The sequence below is a fragment of the Taudactylus pleione genome, unplaced genomic scaffold (genome assembly GCF_031769625.1).
Source record: "Taudactylus pleione unplaced genomic scaffold, aTauple2 ptg000173l, whole genome shotgun sequence".
NCBI classification, from domain to species: Eukaryota; Metazoa; Chordata; class Amphibia; order Anura; family Myobatrachidae; genus Taudactylus; species Taudactylus pleione.
In genome coordinates this window covers 473013-493279 of record NW_028284575.1, presented here as the reverse complement: position 1 = coordinate 493279, position 20267 = coordinate 473013, and the positions used below count along the sequence as shown (strand labels likewise).

Here is a 20267-nt window from a genome sequence, read left to right as displayed (position 1 = left end):
AGACGCTGCACACACAGGCGGCAGGTAGATTCAGCATGTACAGACGGCAAGTAGATACTGCACACACATACGGCAGGTAGATACTGCACACACAGACGGCAGGTAGATAGTGCACACACAGACGGCAGGTAGATACTGCACACACAGACGGCAGGTAGATACTGCACACACAGGCGGCAGGTAGATACTGCACACACAGGCGGCAGGTAGATACTGCACACACAGACGGCAGATAGATACTGCACACACAGACGGCAGGTAGATTCCGCATGTACAGACAGCAGGTAGATACTGCACACACAGACACATACAGATGACAGGTAGACGCTGCACACACAGGCGGCAGGTAGATGCTGCACACACAGATGACAGGTAGACGCTGCACACACAGATGACAGGTAGACGCTGCATACACAGACACATACAGATGACAGGTAGACGCTGCACACACAGACACATACAGATGACAGGTAGACGCTGCACACACAGACAAATACAGATGACAGGTAGACGCTGCACACACAGACACATACAGATGACAGGTAGACGCTGCACACACAGACAAATACAGATGACAGGTAGACGCTGCACACACAGACACATACAGATGACAGGTAGACGCTGCACACACAGACAAATACAGATGACAGGTAGACGCTGCACACACAGACACATACAGATGACAGGTAGACGCTGCATACACAGACACATGCAGATGACAGGTATAGGCTGCACACACAGACACATACAGATGACAGGTAGACGCTGCACACACAGACCCATACAGATGACAGGTAGACGCTGCACACACAGACACATACAGATGACAGGTAGACGCTGCACACACAGACAAATACAGATGACAGGTAGACGCTGCACACACAGACACATACAGATGACAGGTAGACGCTGCACACACAGACAAATACAGATGACAGGTAGACGCTGCACACACAGACACATACAGATGACAGGTAGACGCTGCACACACAGACAAATACAGATGACAGGTAGACGCTGCACACACAGACACATACAGATGACAGGTAGATGCTGCATACACAGACACATGCAGATGACAGGTATAGGCTGCACACACAGACACATACAGATGACAGGTAGACGCTGCACACACAGACCCATACAGATGACAGGTAGACGCTGCACACACAGACACATACAGATGACAGGTAGACGCTGCACACACAGACAAATACAGATGACAGGTAGACGCTGCACACACAGACACATACAGATGACAGGTAGACGCTGCACACACAGACACATACAGATGATAGGTAGATACTGCACACACTTACACATTCAGATGACAGGTAGATACTGCACACACAGATGGCAGGTAGATTCCGCATGTACAGACAGCAGGTAGATACTGCACACACAGACACATACAGATGACAGGTAGACGCTGCACACACAGACACATACAGATGACAGGTAGACGCTGCACACACAGGCGGCAGGTAGATTCAGCATGTACAGACGGCAAGTAGATACTGCACACACATACGGCAGGTAGATACTGCACACACAGACGGCAGGTAGATACTGCACACACAGACGGCAGGTAGATACTGCACACACAGGCGGCAGGTAGATACTGCACACACAGACGGCAGATAGATACTGCACACACAGACGGCAGGTAGATTCCGCATGTACAGACAGCAGGTAGATACTGCACACACAGACACATACAGATGACAGGTAGACGCTGCACACACAGGCGGCAGGTAGATGCTGCACACACAGACGGCAGGTAGATACTGCACACACAGACGGCAGGTAGATACTGCACACACAGGCGGCAGGTAGATACTGCACACACAGACGGCAGGTAGATACTGCACGTACAGACGGCAAGTAGATACTGCACACACAGACGGCAGGTAGATGCTGCACACACAGACGGCAGGTAGATGCTGCACACACAGGCGGCAGGTAGATACTGCACACACAGGCGGCAGGTAGATACTGCACACACAGACGGCAGGTAGATTCAGCATGTACAGACGGCAAATAGATACTGCACACACAGACGGCAGGTAGATACTGCACACACAGGCGGCAGGTAGATACTGTACACACAGGCGGCAGGTAGATACTGCACACACAGACGGCAGGTAGATACTGCACACACAGGCGGCAGGTAGATGCTGCACACACAGACGGCATGTAGATTCAGCATGTACAGACGGCAAGTAGATACTGCACATACAGACGGCAGGTAGATTCAGCATGTACAGATGGCAGATAGATACTGCACACACAAGGGGCAGGTAGATACTGCACACACAGACGGCAGGTAGATTCCGCATGTACAGACAGCAGGTAGATACTGCACACACAGATACATACAGATGACAGGTAGACGCTGCACACACAGACACACACAGACACATACAGATGACAGGTAGACGCTGCACACACAGACACATACAGATGATAGGTAGATACTGCACACACTTACACATTCAGATGACAGGTAGATACTGCACACACAGACGGCAGGTAGATTCCGCATGTACAGACAGCAGGTAGATACTGCACACACAGACACATACAGATGACAGGTAGACGCTGCACACACAGGCGGCAGGTAGATTCAGCATGTACAGACGGCAAGTAGATACTGCACACACATACGGCAGGTAGATACTGCACACACAGACGGCAGGTAGATACTGCACACACAGACGGCAGGTAGATACTGCACACACAGACGGCAGGTAGATACTGCACACACAGACGGCAGGTAGATTCCACATGTACAGACAGCAGGTAGATACTGCACACACAGACACATACAGATGACAGGTAGACGCTGCACACACAGGCACATACAGTTGACAGGTAGATACTGCACACACAGACGGAAGGTAGATGCTGCACACACAGACGGCAGGTAGATACTGCACACACAGGCGGCAGGTAGATACTGCACACACATACGGCAGGTAGATACTGCACACACAGACGGCAGGTAGATTCAGCATGTACAGACGGCAAATAGATACTGCACACACAGACGGCAGGTAGATACTGCACACACAGGCGGCAGGTAGATACTGCACACACAGATGGCAGGTAGATACTGCACACACAAGCGGCAGGTAGATACTGCACACACAGACGGCAGGTAGATTCCGCATGTACAGACAGCAGGTAGATACTGCACACACAGATACATACAGATGACAGGTAGACGCTGCACACACCACAGACACATACAGATGACAGGTAGACGCTGCACACACAGACACATACAGATGACAGGTAGACGCTGCACACACAGACACATACAGATGACAGGTAGATACTGCACAGACAGGCACATACAGATGACAGGTAGATACTGCACACACAGGCACATACAGATGACAGGTAGATACTGCACACACAGGCACATACAGATGACAGGTAGATTCTGCACACACAGGCAGCAGGTAGATACTGCACACACAGACAGCAGGTAGATGCTGCACACACAGACGGCAGGTAAATACTGCACACACAGGCGGCAGGTAGATACTACACACACAGACGGCAGGTAGATTCCGCATGTACAGACAGCAGGTGGATACTGCACACACAGACGGCAGGTAGATACTGCACACACAGACGGCAGGTAGATACTGCACACACAGACACATACAGATGACAGGTAGATACTGCACACACAGACACATACAGATGACAGGTAGATACTGCACACAGGCACATACAGATGACAAGTAGACGCTGCACACACAGGCGGCAGGTAGATTCAGCATGTACAGACGGCAAGTAGATACTGCACACACAGGCGGCAGGTACTGTAGATACTGCACACCCAGACGGCAGGTAGATACTACACACACAGACGGCAGGTAGATTCCGCATGTACAGACAGCAGGTAGATACTGCACACACAGACACATACAGATGACAGGTAGACGCTGCACACACAGGCGGCAGGTAGATTCAGCATGTACAGACGGCAAGTAGATACTGCACACACATACGGCAGGTAGATACTGCACACACAGACGGCAGGTAGATACTGCACACACAGACGGCAGGTAGATACTGCACACACAGACGGCAGGTAGATACTGCACACACAGACGGCAGATAGATACTGCACACACAGACGGCAGGTAGATTCCGCATGTACAGACAGCAGGTAGATACTGCACAGACAGACACATACAGATGACAGGTAGACGCTGCACACACAGGCACATACAGTTGACAGGTAGATACTGCACACACAGGCGGCAGGTAGATACTGCACACACAGACGGCAGGTAGATACTGCACACACAGACGGCAGGTAGATTCAGCATGTACAGACGGCAAATAGATACTGCACACACAGGCGGCAGGTAGATACTGCACACACAGATGGCAGGTAGATACTGCACACACAAGCGGCAGGTAGATACTGCACACACAGACGGCAGGTAGATTCCGCATGTACAGACAGCAGGTAGATACTGCACACACAGATACATACAGATGACAGGTAGACGCTGCACACACCACAGACACATACAGATGACAGGTAGACGCTGCACACACAGACACATACAGATGACAGGTAGACGCTGCACACACAGACACATACAGATGACAGGTAGATACTGCACAGACAGGCACATACAGATGACAGGTAGATACTGCACACACAGGCACATACAGATGACAGGTAGATACTGCACACACAGGCACATACAGATGACAGGTAGATTCTGCACACACAGGCAGCAGGTAGATACTGCACACACAGACAGCAGGTAGATGCTGCACACACAGACGGCAGGTAAATACTGCACACACAGGCGGCAGGTAGATACTACACACACAGACGGCAGGTAGATTCCGCATGTACAGACAGCAGGTGGATACTGCACACACAGACGGCAGGTAGATACTGCACACACAGACGGCAGGTAGATACTGCACACACAGACACATACAGATGACAGGTAGATACTGCACACACAGACACATACAGATGACAGGTAGATACTGCACACACAGACACATACAGATGACAGGTAGATACTGCACACACAGACACATACAGATGACAAGTAGACGCTGCACACACAGGCGGCAGGTAGATTCAGCATGTACAGACGGCAAGTAGATACTGCACACACAGGCGGCAGGTACTGTAGATACTGCACACACAGACGGCAGGTAGATACTGCACACACAGGCGGCAGGTAGATTCAGCATGTACAGACGGCAAGTAGATACTGCACACACAGACGGCAGGTAGATACTGCACACACAGGCGGCAGGTAGACGCTGCACACACAGACACATTCAGATGACAGGTAGGTACTGCACACACAGACACATACAGATGACAGGTAGATATTGCACACACAGACACATACAGATGACAGGTAGATACTGCACACACAGACACATACAGATGACAGGTAGATACTGCACACAGGCACATACAGATGACAGGTAGATACTGCACACAGGCACATACAGATGACAGGTAGATACTGCACACAGGCACATACAGATGACAGGTAGATACTGAACACACAGGCACATACAGATGACGGGTAGATACTGCACACACAGACACATACAGATGACAGGTAGATACTGCACACACAGACACATACAGATGACAGGTAGATACTGCACACAGGCACATACAGATGACAGGTAGATACTGCACACAGACACATACAGATGACAGGTAGATACTGCACACAGGCACATACAGATGACAGGTAGATACTGCACACAGACACATACAGATGACAGGTAGATACTGCACACAGGCACATACAGATGACAGGTAGATACTGCACACACAGACACATACTGATGACAGGTAGATACTGCACACACAGACACATACAGATGACAGGTAGATACTGCACACAGGCACATACAGATGACAGGTAGATACTGCACACAGGCACATACAGATGACAGGTAGATACTGCACACAGGCACATACAGATGACAGGTAGATACTGCACACAGGCACATACAGATGACAGGTAGATACTGCACACACAGACAACAGGTAGATTCCGCATGTACAGACGGCAGGTAGATACTTCACATACAAACGGCAGGTAGATGCCGCACCTACAGACGCTGCACACACAGGTGGCCTTTTTTTGAGTTACATAAGGCACTTCTATGTGTTTGAAGATTGTATATTACATTGGGCAAAGCACTGTAACATAGTGTACTCTTCTATTGACGTGCAATCATGCAGAATGCATCATACTAAATTACTATGACAAGACTCCATGACCACGAGCTCCCAGCTTTGAGCCGGTAGAAAGTGTAATGTCCTTTTTGTGGAGTTGAAATAGTTGGTGCAATTCTTCCCCGCTGGGTGAATAATGACCTCTGCAGACTCCGTGATGATACCTCAGTGACACAGAGCCATTAGGGAACCCATGACCATGTATCTCCGCTTCCTCTCTGTCTGCCAGGTTCGAGTTTCTGGTTTCCCTGGACGATGCCAAGAAGAGAATGCTGGACATTGCAGTGAAGAACAACCGACCGTTTGGGTCCCACGAGAGGAAAGAGATGGGGAAGGTGAGTGACAGACCTGGGGGATGAGTGACAGGCAATAAGTCAGATCTAAGAATGGCCACAAACAGACAAACGATTTCAATCCAATTAGACCAAGATCCTTATGGATCAGACTGGGCTAGACAGGGTAGAATATCTGATGAGACTCATCATTGAATGTTTGGTGGCATTGGCCTCCTGAAACGTCAGTTCTGCACCTATGGTCCAAACCGTGAACCTTCAGAGATGTAGGAGATGTGGCCACAATGTGGCCTAGTCTGAGTCTTCAGCATCACAATGACCAGGTCAGGTTGTGTACGGGCGGCTCTACTGCGGTTGTTTCTGATGCCTTCACCTTCTCGTCCCACAGATACTGGTGGATCTATCGACAGAAGATGTGGACCAGGGATTCACAGAGTGGTAATTTAATTTGTTACACATCTTCTCTGGATCAGGGTTATTTATAGAGAATATTACGGGCCTGATTCTGGATCGCAGGCAGCAGCGTCAACTGGCCGTCGTCCATCTGCGAGTTTATACAAACGCCGCTACAAACCACTCCCCATGAGTATATCCGCGTTTCCCAATGTTTAAGGACTGAGATGCCTGCTTCCAGCGCCTGCGCACTCTGTAATACCGATTAGTGTGTCATTATACATCGCACCAGCCCTATGGCACATGCAGCGTCACCGTCTGACCAGGGCCTCCTATGTCTGCGGCTGTGCGTCTGGGCTCAGAGCCGTTTGCATTGCCACGCTGATGACACCCACAACACGCCCACTGGATGGCCCATTTTTGCATGCACTAGTGGCCGCGGGTGTGATATGAATGACCGTCGGATGTTAGTCCGGCGGTCAAGATCCCGACGCCGGCAGCCCGATGGGTGAGATCCCGACAGCGCCCGTAAGTATACTATTCCTACCCATTTCCCTCCCTTAGGGGTGCCTAAACCTAACCCTCCCGGGTGGTTCCTAAACCTAACCCCCCTTCCCCTAGCCTACACCTAACCCTCCCTTAGGGGTGCCTAACCCTAACCTCCCCCGACGGGTGCCAAAACCTAACCCTCCTGGGGGGTTCCTAAACCTAATCCCCCCTTCCCCTAGCCTAGGGGAAGGGGGGGTGCCTAACCGTAAGTCACCCCGGGAGCCCTGAAACCTAAAGCGGCTGTCCGTTATCGACGCCCGGCTTACCTTCGTTTGGTATGCCGGGCGTCGGGATAGGTGTTGGGAATTTGACGCCTATTATTAGTCCCATGCCGGGATTTAACAGTCGGGATTTCGACCGTCGGTTTTCTGACTACATCCCATAGCCGCCTCCCAATTACCGCCCAGGAACACCCATCACTTTTCCGGCACATTTCTCATACCGTCTGTCTCAATCATAACAGCCCCTGTGTGCGTACTCTCAGGGTAACGCATGCGCTGTAGGGGTCTAAAGAAACTTTCGTGCATGCGGTTACAAAAAATATAAAAATGGCTGAAGTACGTGGGCATTGCGACATTGCGTGCAGCTCAGAACCAGCCCTTATATTGTTATTTCACACAACCCTCACTCCATGCTCAGTATCTCAACGTTCCGTCTTCTGTTCTCTAACACTCGCCCTCTGTGCTTCCAGGTTCGAGCTGACGGCAACCGGACACCCGTCCTCCTAATGAAGCGTTTACATCGGCCCACACCTTACCTGCATGTGTAAATATGTATATTTGTAACTAACTTTTGCAAAACAATATATATAAATATATTATTCTCTTATTTTGTCTAAACCACAAATTGTTGCGGCTGCTGTATTTATTTTCTAAACGTAAAATGTATTATATAAAAACATTCTCATCCATATTGTGACCGTGTACAAACCATCAGATCATCCCCCAAATCTGTTTTTATTTATTAATTCACTGATCTTATTTATTCACAAGTGACCGATTCTGCTGTTTGCACCTCCAGAATGTTCCTTAATAAAAATTATTTTCATTTTAAACGTTTCTTGTTTCATTGCAGGGAAATAAAATGGGAGATAGAGCCGGACACAACAGATAGATTAATATAATAGAGATGTAACAACGGCAGGAGAATTAGGTGCTATTACTGTACGACAAAATACAAGTGATAGAAAAGCGCTGCGATGATCGGCGTGTAGTGGGGGCTCAGTACATGGGATCCAGCATGTTATCCTGTCCTCCGCTTGTCCTGTTACAGGTGTACCTGGGATAGGTGCGGGATAACGAGACGTTTCTCCGGTATTCTGCCTCACCGCCATTACCTAGTACAGAGGGTATATGATCTACCACACACTAATATACCAATGGATACGCAAAACGATGGATTCAGGGCCTGATACAGCAAGGAACGCAGTTGCTAATACGCATTGAATCGGCTGATTGTTGGGTACTGCGCATTGCGTCACAGTGCGCGTGTATGAACTAGTCATCGGGACGGAAATCGCAGCGGCTCTGGTCAGAGCGTCCGGCTCTGAATCAGGCCCATTGTTTCCTATACACCACTGGCGTGGAGGGGATACTGCCGGCTGTTACACGGCAACAGTGCCATGTCCGTGCCATGTGAAAGGACCCATCTGCTTAACTATATTTCACACCCGGCAAAAAAAAATGGGCGGCTTTGTGCCGCCCTGTCTAAACCGGCAAGTGTGAAATTGTGGGGCTAAATAACTAATTTTTGCACCATTTAGGCCCGCCCCCTCCATACAGAGACGCGATTTTGCCAATTATCCCATCCTGCCCACTTCACTAGTAAGTGGGGGGGGATGCAGGAGATTTATTCGCAGTTTCTATAGTGCAGCATATTCCGTTGCGCTTTACAATTGGAAACAACGTTAATAGAACAAAACTGGGTAGTAACAAGACAGTTATAAAGGTAAGAGGGCCCTGCTCACAAGCTTACAATCTCCGGATACTCTTCTGGGGGTGCTTGGGGTGTAGGTAAGTACGGTTCAGGGCTGCCATGGGACATTGTGGGGAAGACAGCTCCATGTGTAATGTGTCCGACAGTATTTTGAACTGTGTTTGTTAAATAAAAGAGGATGTGACTGAAGGCGCTTGGGGAGGGGCCAGGAGATGCCGGGGATGAAAGAAAAGGAAGCTACAACTAGGACAGATTATAAACATAAAATTGAGAGGCCCAAACAGTGCCCCCTGCCCTGTGCGGTGCGGTGGCACGTCACACCACCCTAGTTACGGCCCTGGGCTGCCACCAGAGTTGGAAAAAAAAAAAAAGTGCTTTATTTGGTTTAAACCAGTTTTTTCCCCATTAATGTTTTAATGAAAAACAAGAGATATGGTAAGAACTTACCTTTGTTGTCTCTGTTTCTACGAAGTCCATAGGGTCCACAGGGTGACCTTGGGGTATAGCTGGATCCTCGGGCACCACGGAGTTAAAGCTTTTAGCTCCTCCCAGGATGCACTTGGGTCCAACCTCCCCTATACCCCGCCCCCGAGCCACAGGCACCTCAGTTGGTAAGCAGCCCAGGCCGGAGGAGGAGACGAAACAGAGAGAAGGAAGACTGGAACACACAAGAACCATACTCACAGAAATGGGAGACGGAAAACCGGTGACCAGTCACAGAGCCCATATGAAGCCAGGTGCGTCAGGGCGGGTGCCCTGTGGACCCTATGGACTTCGTAGAAACAGAGATAACAAAGGTAAGTTCTTACCATATCTCTTGTTTTCTACTTCAGGGTCCATAGGGTGACCTTGGGGATGTCCCAAAGCAGTCCAACTAAGGGCGGGGACGCTCCTGTGCTGATAGGAGAACCCGGCGCCCAAAGGATACATCCTGAGAGGCAAAGGTGTCAAACGCATAGAACCTCAAAAAGGTCTGAATGGAAGACCACGTGGCCGCCTTACAGAGCTGAACAGCAGAGGCACCACGGCTAGCAGCCCAAGAAGGGCCCACAGACCGAGTGGAATGAGCCTTAACAGAGGCTGGAACAGGTAAACCCTCCTGCATATAAGCCTCAATAATAACAGAACGAAGCCAACGGGCTAGAGTCTGTTTGTTGGCAGGCCAACCCCTCTTGTGAAAACCAAAGAGGATAAACAAAGAATCCGACTTCCTCACAGAACTAGTCCGGTCCACATAAACCTGGAGTGCACGGACAACGTCTAATGAAGTCTCCCCAGCCGAAAGATCAGGCGACTGAAAGGCTGGTACAACAATTTCCTGATTAATGTGCAACCTGGAAACCACCTTAGGCAGGAAATCAGGACAAGTGCGAAGCACCGCTCTGTCCTGATGAAAAATCAGAAAAGGGGGACAAGAAAGCGCCCCCAAATCTGAAACCCTCCTGGCAGAAGCAATTGCCAAGAGGAAAACAGTTTTAAAAGTTAGCCACTTGAGCTCCACTGACTCCAAGGGCTCAAAAGGCAGACCCTGTAAGGCCCGAAGAACCACCGCCAAATCCCACGGGGCCACAGGTGGCACAAAGGGAGGCTGGATTCTCAAAACTCCCTGGAAAAAGGTGTGTACGTCCGGCATAGCAGCGATCCTGCGCTGGAACCACACCGACAGAGCAGACACGTGCACCTTCAGCGAAGAAAGACGTAATCCTAAGTCCAAACCCGACTGTAGGAAATCCAGAATACGCGAAATCCGGAACACCTGGGGATCATAGTTTCTGGCCTCGCACCACTGAAAGTAAGTGTGCCACACTCTGTGATAGATCCTCGCGGAAGCAGGCTTGCGCGCCCTCAGCATGGTGGTAATTACGGAGCTAGAAAAGCCCCGAGACCTCTTGACGGCTGTCTCAAGAGCCACGCTGTCAAAGATAGTCGACCCAGATCCGGGTGAAGACAGGGCCCCTGCGACAACAGGTCCCGCCGTTGAGGTAGGAGGTACGGAGCGTCGATGGACAGGCTCCGCAGATCGGAGTACCACGGCCTTCTGGGCCACCAGGATCAGTGTGCCTCCGTCCTGTTTGAACTTGCGCAGGACCCGAGGCAGCAGAGATATCGGAGGGAACAAGTAAGCCAGTTGAAACAGCCATTTCACCGACAGCGCGTCTATCAGACTTGCGCCTGCGTCCCTTGTCCTTGACCCGTACACAGGCAGCTTGTGATTGTGACGGGACGCCATCAGGTCCAGCTCTGGCAGCCCCCACTTGTCCACGAGTAGCTGGAATACCTCTGGATGAAGCGACCATTCCCCGGGATGCACGTCGTAACGGCTGAGGAAGTCTGCCTCCCAATTGAGGACTCCTGGGATGAAAACTGCCGAGAGAGCTGGAAGATAGCGCTCCGCCCAAGCCAGGAAGCGGGACACCTCCGACATCGCAGCTCGACTGCGAGTCCCTCCCTGGTGATTGATGTACGCCACCGTGGTGGCGTTGTCGGACTGCACCTGAACGGCCCTTCCGTGAAGAGCGGTGCCGGACGACTGCAGGACTCTGTATACTGCCCGCAGTTCCAGGATGTTGATGGGAAGAATCGCTTCCTCCGCCGACCAACGACCCTGAAGTGACAAGGAGCCTGTCACCGCCCCCCAACCCCGGAGACTGGCATCTGTCGTGAGCAGAACCCATTCCGGGATCCAAAAGGGGCGCCTCTCTAGGAGATGAGCCGTCTGCAGCCACCAGGCTAGGGACAGACGCACCTCCGGGGACAACACCAGCATCTGAGAGCGGATCCTGTGTGGCAATCCGTTCCATTCCGAAAGAATCAGCCCCTGCAGGGGCCTGGAATGGAACTGGGCAAACTCCACCATGTCGAATGCCGACACCATGGACCCCAAAACTTTCATCGCTGAGTGCACCGACACTCTGCCACTGCTCAGACAACTGTGAATCCGCAGCTGTAAGGAGGAGACCTTCTCTGGAGTCAGAAAAATCCGTTGCTGACGAGAGTCCAGCAGGGCCCCCAAATGAACCATCCGCTGTGATGGGATGAGGGAGGACTTCTTCCAGTTGATCAACCAACCGTGCGCCTGTAGACAAGCGACCGTCAGGTGGAGATGTTGGATCAGTACTTCCGGGGAGCTTGCCAGCAAGAGGAGGTCGTCTAGATACGGTAGCAACCGTATTCCCTGGCTCCGAAGGTGAGCCGCCATGACCGCCATCACCTTGGTAAATACCCTTGGTGCCGTGGAGAGACCAAAGGGTAGAGCCCTGAATTGGTAGTGGTTGTGGAGAATAGCAAACCGCAGAAACCGTTGGTGCGATGTTGCTATAGGCACATGGAGGTAGGCGTCCTGGATATCCAGGGAGACCATATAGTCCCCTGGTTCCATCGCCAGAATGATGGAACGCAAAGTTTCCATCCTGAATTTGGGAACCCTGAGAAACCTGTTCAGGGACTTCAAATTGAGGATGGGGCGATGAGAGCCATTGGGTTTCTGCACCAGAAACAGCGTAGAGTAATACCCCATCACACGTTGAGACTGTGGTACGGGTATAATGACCCCCGCCGTCAGCAAGGCCTCTATGGCTTCCTGAACCTGCAAGGCCTTGGTTTTGTCCCGAGAAGGACTTGTGCAAAAAAACTGTCAAGGCGGCCTGTGCCGAAAAGACAGGGCGTACCCCTGGGAGACCACTTCTCGCACCCAGGCATCCGTGGTAGTATTGTGCCAGCACTGGGCGAATTGAAGAAGTCGGCCTCCCACTCTGGGGTCCCCCAGAGGGAGGCCCATCCCATCACGCAGAAGGCTTATCTTCTTGCTTGGAAGAAGGGCGCCTAGCACTCCAGGCTTGCTTCTTTGGCTTTGAGGCGGTCTTGGGTGCGGACTGCCTCGGGAAGGACTGACCCTTTGTCTTGCCCTGAACCCGAAAGGAACGAAAGGCCGAGCTCCGGACCTTAGCAGGTGTAGTAGCTGAAGGGAGGAAGGCTGACTTGGATTTTGCCAGGGTATCTACTATTTTGTCCAGGTCCGGACCAAATAGTAATTCTCCATTAAAAGGTAAGGCCTCCAAGCCTTTCTTTGAATCCGCGTCTGCTCTCCAAGACCGCAACCACAAGGATCTACGAGCATACACTGCTGCCGCCGAAACCCTAGAGGTCAACAGGCTAGCATCCAACGATGCTTCTCCAATGTAGGAGGCGGCATCTCTCATCTGTCCTAACAACGCCCTCTGGACGTCCGGAGCTTCATCCGTAAACGTGTCCTCCAAGGCGTTGGCCCACCCCTCAATGGCCTTGGCCACCCAGGAGATGGCCATGGACGGCCGGGCTACAGCCCCTGAGAGAGAATAGATTTATATAGGTGAGGTCTGTAGAAACACCCTTCCCCCGCACACCTGTAGGGCTTGTAGGAGAAGGAAAGGGATAGGTATAGGCTGACAGTAAGTAGAAAAAAGACACAGACAGGCAGCACTAGCAAAAGTCACATACCATGCAGGAAGATATACTCACTGCACCTTTCCACTACAATCAACCTGCCCAGATTCAGTGTCTGGGAGGGCTATAGTGCTGTGTACACTGTCCTTGTCGGGGGAGAGGTACACAGGGGGACCGGTCCGCGTGCTCCCTGAAGATCTGCGCTGCCACTTGAAGAAAATGGCCGCTGGAGACCTCAGAGGAGGAGTGGCCCGAGTATCTGCAGCTCAGCGACGCCAGACTACTAGCTGAAAGGCGCGCTGAGCTGAGGGGAGGAGCCGCTAGACAGGGAAGGCTTCCTCCCCTGGCTAGCATATTTAACCCCCGGGTTGCCGACATCCCGCTTGCCGCTTAATTTACCCTGGTGGTCTAGTGGTCTGGCGGGGTATGCCTCCGCTGGAGGGGGGGCCCGCCGCCACCGCCCCCGGTCTGTCCCCTAGACCGGGGGCATGGGACTGCATTTAAAAGGAACCCGCGCACCGCCGCTAATCAGCGGTGCGCGGCTTACCTTGATCTCCCCGGCGTCTTCCGGCAGCAGTCCCGGGGGAAACCAGAGTCCGGCTAGTACAGACTCTGGCTTCCCCCGCCGCGATCCCCAGTTCAGTGCTGGCGTTGCGGCGCCAGCAGGGAGGAGCGGCAGCGTGGGCGTCTGTACAGACAGCCCATCGCTGCTGCTCTAGAGAAAAAAAACTTATAGTAAAAATTAAACTAAGTTAAAATAAAAAGCTTTAGGGGGCTGCTCCTGCAGCCCCCCCCCGCAGGGTGACCCGACTCCGGCCGGGCACCATCTTAAACTGAGGTGCCTGTGGCTCGGGGGCGGGGTATAGGGGAGGTTGGACCCAAGTGCATCCTGGGAGCAGCTAACAGCTTTAACTCCGTGGTGCCCGAGGATCCAGCTATACCCCAAGGTCACCCTGTGGACCCCTATGAACCCTGAAGTAGAAAAAATGGGAATCCTGCTCAGTATATTAATACTGTGAAACATTACTATGTATTAGAAACCTTGATCAACCGGGTTTTAATGCTTTCTACCATTAACAATCCAAAGTTATTACGATTTTGTATCTCATCAAGAGAGCCAGACTTATGCTGGGAACACATTAGCCGATGTAATGTCCATTCAATTGGACTGCTGATATATCGTGTGTACAAATGAAATATGTCTGAACGACGTTTGCTCATCTTAGTAGGACTGAAGATTTTGAATTGAAATAAAGGAGATTAAACTATGAGGTGTTTCTCTGTGTATTGCCTCTTTGTGTTGGAGTCTTTACCCTGTAAGATTGAGAATGTTAGTTGCGGTTTTCCCGTCCTATAGGATTTTTAGGGGAGGAGTTTGTGGCATTTTAGCTGATGCTAGGCAGATTTAGTACCTCTCTAATCTGGTTCATCTTCCCTATTTCTCTATTGTATGTGTGAATTTACTGTACTGGTTCAGCTCACTTAAATGAAGACCACAAGCATCAACAATGTGGAATAATACTAGGGGTATTCCCTTATAATGGGCTTTTTTAAGAAGTCACAGCGCCATCCCTGTAGTCACAGCATGTTAAAAAAAAAAAGTGTTTTTTTTTTTTTTTTTGGTTTAAACCAGCCAACCCTGGCTGCCACTACAGTATCTAGCTAACCCATTGTCTACCTAAATCACCTCCCCTATGATGATCTATAATTATAAATATATATTTATTTAGTGCACAGTAATATTCACTTTGTTGCGGCACACTTTCTCTCCCTAGGTCCCTCCTCTAAAAGTGGGAGCCGCCTTACATACTGTGTGATCAGGTACAAGATGGGGAGGGTGGGAGCTACCTTACATACTGTGTGATCGGCACAAGATGGGGAGGGTGGGAGCCACCTTACATACTGTGTGATCGGCACAAGATGGGGAGGGCAGGAGCCGCCTTACATACAGTGTGATCGGCACAAGATGGGGAGGGCAGGAGCCGCCTTACATAGTGTGATCAGGTACAAGATGGGGAGGACAGGAGCGGCCTTGAGGTGCCTACACACTTGGCGATATTTTACCCGATCTGGCCGATTCCGACAGATCGTGTAAAATATGCCCAAATCGTGAGTCCCCACTCACGATCACGATACGCGTCCCCGCTGGTCGTACATCGCCTCGTCAGATCTGCCTATCTGGGACACAATGCACTGGAAAAAGACTGGATGCACGAGAGATCGTTTGTAAATTGGACACTTTAAACACCAAATCATGTGCAGAGCTGCCGGGGAGGAGTTTCAAGGGAAATCGTACACATCGTGGGATCGTGTGCAGACCGCCAAGTGTGTAGGCACCTTTACGTACAGTGTGATCGGCACAAGATGGGGAGGGAAGAAGCCAATTTATACACTGAAGGGATTTCACAACCGTGTTTTATAAAAATTTATTTAAAAAAAACAAAGATAAAATGAAAAAATAAATAAATTTAATGTCCATGCAAGTCCAGCGCTTTTAATCTTTTCACCTCCGGGAGAATCGCATCTAGGTAATCGATTTCTGCAAAAGTAAAGAAATAAATAAATATAGGAAATACACAACCAGAAGTCTAATAGGTTTTATGTGTTAGGTTCTATGTAAATTCTACTGTGGAGGACACATCGCTTAGAGGCAGACGTGGCGATTCCCTCTTAGCCATCCACTCATCAAGTTCAATGGTACTTCCAGAGCAGGGAGTACATCCGTTACTTAGGTAAAGTATAGCAGTAAGAGCGTGTAATAAGTAGAGATGAGCGGTTTGGTTCTGGTTCAGATCTGAAAAACTAATTTTACGTGTTTTGGACAGCCAATAAAATAAATCCGAACTTGCGCTAATTTGGCAAAAAAAACCTGTTAAACCGAACGGCTCATCTCTAGTAATAAGTCAGTCTGTGCGCTCTGCCGGATACTTTATTCTCCACAAACAGAACGGTAATTGTACCAAGAGATGCTATAGTGGATATTACACCTAAATGACCTACCTAGCACATCAAGCAGCGCCTTTATTAACCCATCAAATGCTGGGAAGAACTCCTCGTGTTCCTCGATCTTGTTAATTATACTGCAAAGTGACAAGTAAAGTCATTAAGATTTTAGGCAGCCGCATCAGCAATCACACAAATGCCACTTGTTTCTGTGCAGTCAGCACTGGGAGGGCACCGTTGCTGTACCTCTCTATATCCAGAGTGCCGAGTACTTGCTGCAGCTTCTGACTTTGCCCTTCTGCCTCTTGGCACAGTCCCCATACGGCACTGACCAGTGTTGCTGCGGTGGCCAGGTCATCTAAGGAGAGGCACGGAGAGTATACGGAAGCACAGCCAGAGGAACACGTTACAGACAAGTTACAGGTAAGACATTACCTAGACCAAGGATGCTGCGTAGGTTCTTCATGGCGTTGTTCATCTCGCCGAGCTTGCTGTACACTTCGTTCATGCGAGGATAGACGCCGATCACAGACGGAACGTCAAACAGTTTCTGGAAGTGGGTGACCAGTGCCTGCAGGGTGTGGGGCGAAATACTGCTGGAATCCTACAGACAAGGGAATAATAAATGTTCCACTCAGCCTAAGCATCTCTGTGTTTGCTGATCACTAATTATCTCTTTATGTACAGAGGTAACAACCGCTTACAGGAAAGATCGGCATATACAGTATTGTACATAGGAACATTGTAACAACAAATGGATAAAGGGAGTGTAGATATTCCATAATGTATGTTGTGCAAATAACGGTTACAATACTTTAAAGAAGAATAGTCACTAACACAGGGCAGGAAGCCTTTTCTTGGGCTGAGATAATATTCAGTGATGTCCTGAATGAAAGCATAGGCTGGATCCACACAATGGTGCCGCTATACGGCTAAGTAATGGTTACGCGTAAAGAAATTATTAAGGTGATCGGTTTAAAGGTTTGTAGCTGTGTGACGGTCAGGTCAGGGGGTCACTACCTGTTTCCTGCTCTCCACATCTTCCACCATCGTGTCCACAAGGAGCAGAAGTTCTTCCACGCGGACACTATCGGGCGGCTCTTGTGTTCTGTTCAACTGCTGGTCTGGTAGGAGCTTCTGACTCAGCGTCCGCAATGCCCGGTGTAGGGTCTTCCAGAGAGAAAGGGTCTGGGTTAGTCACTATTGTATGGTTAGTATCTCCTGATCTACTATAATATGAAGCGAAATGCCTCTAAAGTTCCACTCAGTAGGACTACTCTCTGCTCCAGGGAGAGTCACAGAACCTACTAGTGCTGAAAAAATATATAGAAACCCAGCGCTAGTGAGGCAGGGGGATCAAACACTAATTTAGCAGTCAAAATAAGGTAATTGCCAACCTTATAAAAACAAAATAGACAAGGAAAGACTGCGCTCTAATGTCTATGCTGGGACACCAGTCTAACACACATGAATAAAATTCCACAAACTTATTGCATATGAGTACATAAATCACACTACATCAATCATTGAAAGATGATACTTATGGAACAGTACATAGATATAAATTGGAGTTGATCAGACTCTCACTTAAAACCATATACATACACAGACACTAATAAGACGATACAAACAAACATGAATGAAAATAAAAGTCAATCTGATGTTACTTGTAGCTAGTGGAAAACTAGGAAGTTGCAATAATCCTGGAGATCCTTAAAAATTCAGGTCTGAGTAACAATGTTTCTTTTCATAAATAGAAAAGCAAGATTAGTACCATTGACCTGGGGTGTATGGCATGCACTTAACAGTCAGAATGCTAGAGGCTGAAATTAAGTCTTGTACAATGTATCAATGCAACGTATATATCAAGGAAACTTCATTGGCATCTCTATGTACACCTATAACAACCACCCAGATAATGAAAAGAAAGTGGCTGCTTATAACAGGTAAAATTCCAGCGTGATGTACCAGCTGGACTTCAATTAGTATCTCCAAAATAGGTAGCCGAGTCTCTGTATCTCTGTCTGTGACAAAATAATAACGTGGGCGACGCTGTAATCACTTGTGGTTACTCACGTAGTAGTTCACAGACATTTAGCCATTTCAAGACCAAGTGACATAGGTGGCAATCAAGTAGATCAGCATCCTTAGAGCTCCATGATATGTGTTAGCCCTCTGCGCCAAAGCGGGTTATCCCACAATACACCGTCAGCTTAGATCAGGGGCCCAGGTGCCGCAGAATGGCAACTGCTTGTGGCAGATGAACATCCAGCGTGGTGTGTCCGCCAAGGTTAGTAGCGATCTCCGGGATGCAATAGCTGGGTGTCGGGACGTAACGGGGACAGTACTGTAAGCGGTGATAGTCACTCACATTGAGGTTCACAGACAGATCCCCGTCTCAGGACCAGACAGCGTCAATGACAGACGGTTAGGTCAGCGTCCTTACAGCTCCGTGGTATATGTCAGTCCTCCGCTACAGAAACATCTCTGCCACGATAGATGAGGAGCAAATTATAATATAAATCTCAGCTCGTTATAAGGGCAGCCAGGTATAGAGATGGGCATTAGGTATAAGTAGGATTCTCCAGTCTCCTTGGTGGGAACGGCAACGCGTTTCGGCTACTGCTGTAGCCTTTTTCAAGCCTAGGTATTCCCCTGTATCCGTTATTTAGTTTAAATAACCCTAGAGTGGAATTGATTGGTCAGTCAATCAATCTAATTAGTTTATTTTAACCCATAATAGCTTATTCAAGGCTCCATCCAGCACAGCTCGTAATTAACCACACATAGCCTTAGCCAATTACAGAGCAATTTAAATGTATCCTACTGGTTAAACCAATTGTTTAAAAATTATATATATATATATATATATATATATATATATATATATATATAGTAAAACAATTAATAAACATATAAAAATATATATTTAAAAAAAAAAAAAAAAGGAAATATATATATATATATATATATATATATATATATGACATTATTCAAAAATATTATGACATAATTAACATAATAATCAGTCTAGTGTCCCAGCATATATATGACCCAATAAGTCGGGATAATTCTATTAAACTTCATAAATATATCTGTCTATGTCAATAAATATCTCTATATTAAAAAGAAATAATAAACAAAAAAATATGAATTACACTGATATGTTTATAGAAACACAAATAGTATTACTAAACGACATTCAAATAATATAGTAATGAAGTATAAGGAAAAGGTCACTAACCATATTCCCAATAATAGCATTAGCAACGATGCCAATATTAGTGTGGATAACAATCATAGTGGTGTTATTAACCACATTAGTAATAGAGGCAAAGGTATAATTTGTATAGAATCAGTGACCATTCAGTGGAAAAATAATATATATATATTATATACACACACTACCGATTTCAAAAGAAAAAATTCCTAGGAAAAGCAGCAAACATGTCTCCTTTCATTTCATAGGA

General features: G+C 48.7%; 2 protein-coding genes across 3 annotated transcripts in view; one reads left to right on the top strand and one right to left on the bottom strand.

The window, feature by feature from the left end:
* Positions 1-8551, top strand: part of ESYT3 (extended synaptotagmin 3) — a 101833-nt gene extending 93282 nt beyond the window's left edge. The window contains exons 21-23 of the mRNA XM_088475483.1: positions 6492-6597; positions 6944-6993; positions 8189-8551. Of these exons, the coding sequence (XP_088331609.1) occupies positions 6492-6597; positions 6944-6993; positions 8189-8225 (193 nt within the window). The 3' untranslated portion in view covers positions 8226-8551. The remainder of the gene's footprint in view (positions 1-6491; positions 6598-6943; positions 6994-8188) is intronic.
* A 7715-nt stretch (positions 8552-16266) lies between these two features.
* The window catches only part of CEP70 (centrosomal protein 70), a 43730-nt gene continuing 39729 nt past the window's right edge, over positions 16267-20267 (bottom strand). For both annotated transcript variants that reach the window (XM_088475481.1, XM_088475480.1), the window contains 5 exons: positions 17818-17967; positions 17233-17401; positions 17044-17155; positions 16855-16934; positions 16267-16393 (listed from right to left, as the gene is read on the bottom strand). In XM_088475481.1, the coding sequence (XP_088331607.1) occupies positions 16323-16393; positions 16855-16934; positions 17044-17155; positions 17233-17401; positions 17818-17967 (582 nt within the window). In that variant the 3' untranslated portion in view covers positions 16267-16322. The remainder of the gene's footprint in view (positions 16394-16854; positions 16935-17043; positions 17156-17232; positions 17402-17817; positions 17968-20267) is intronic.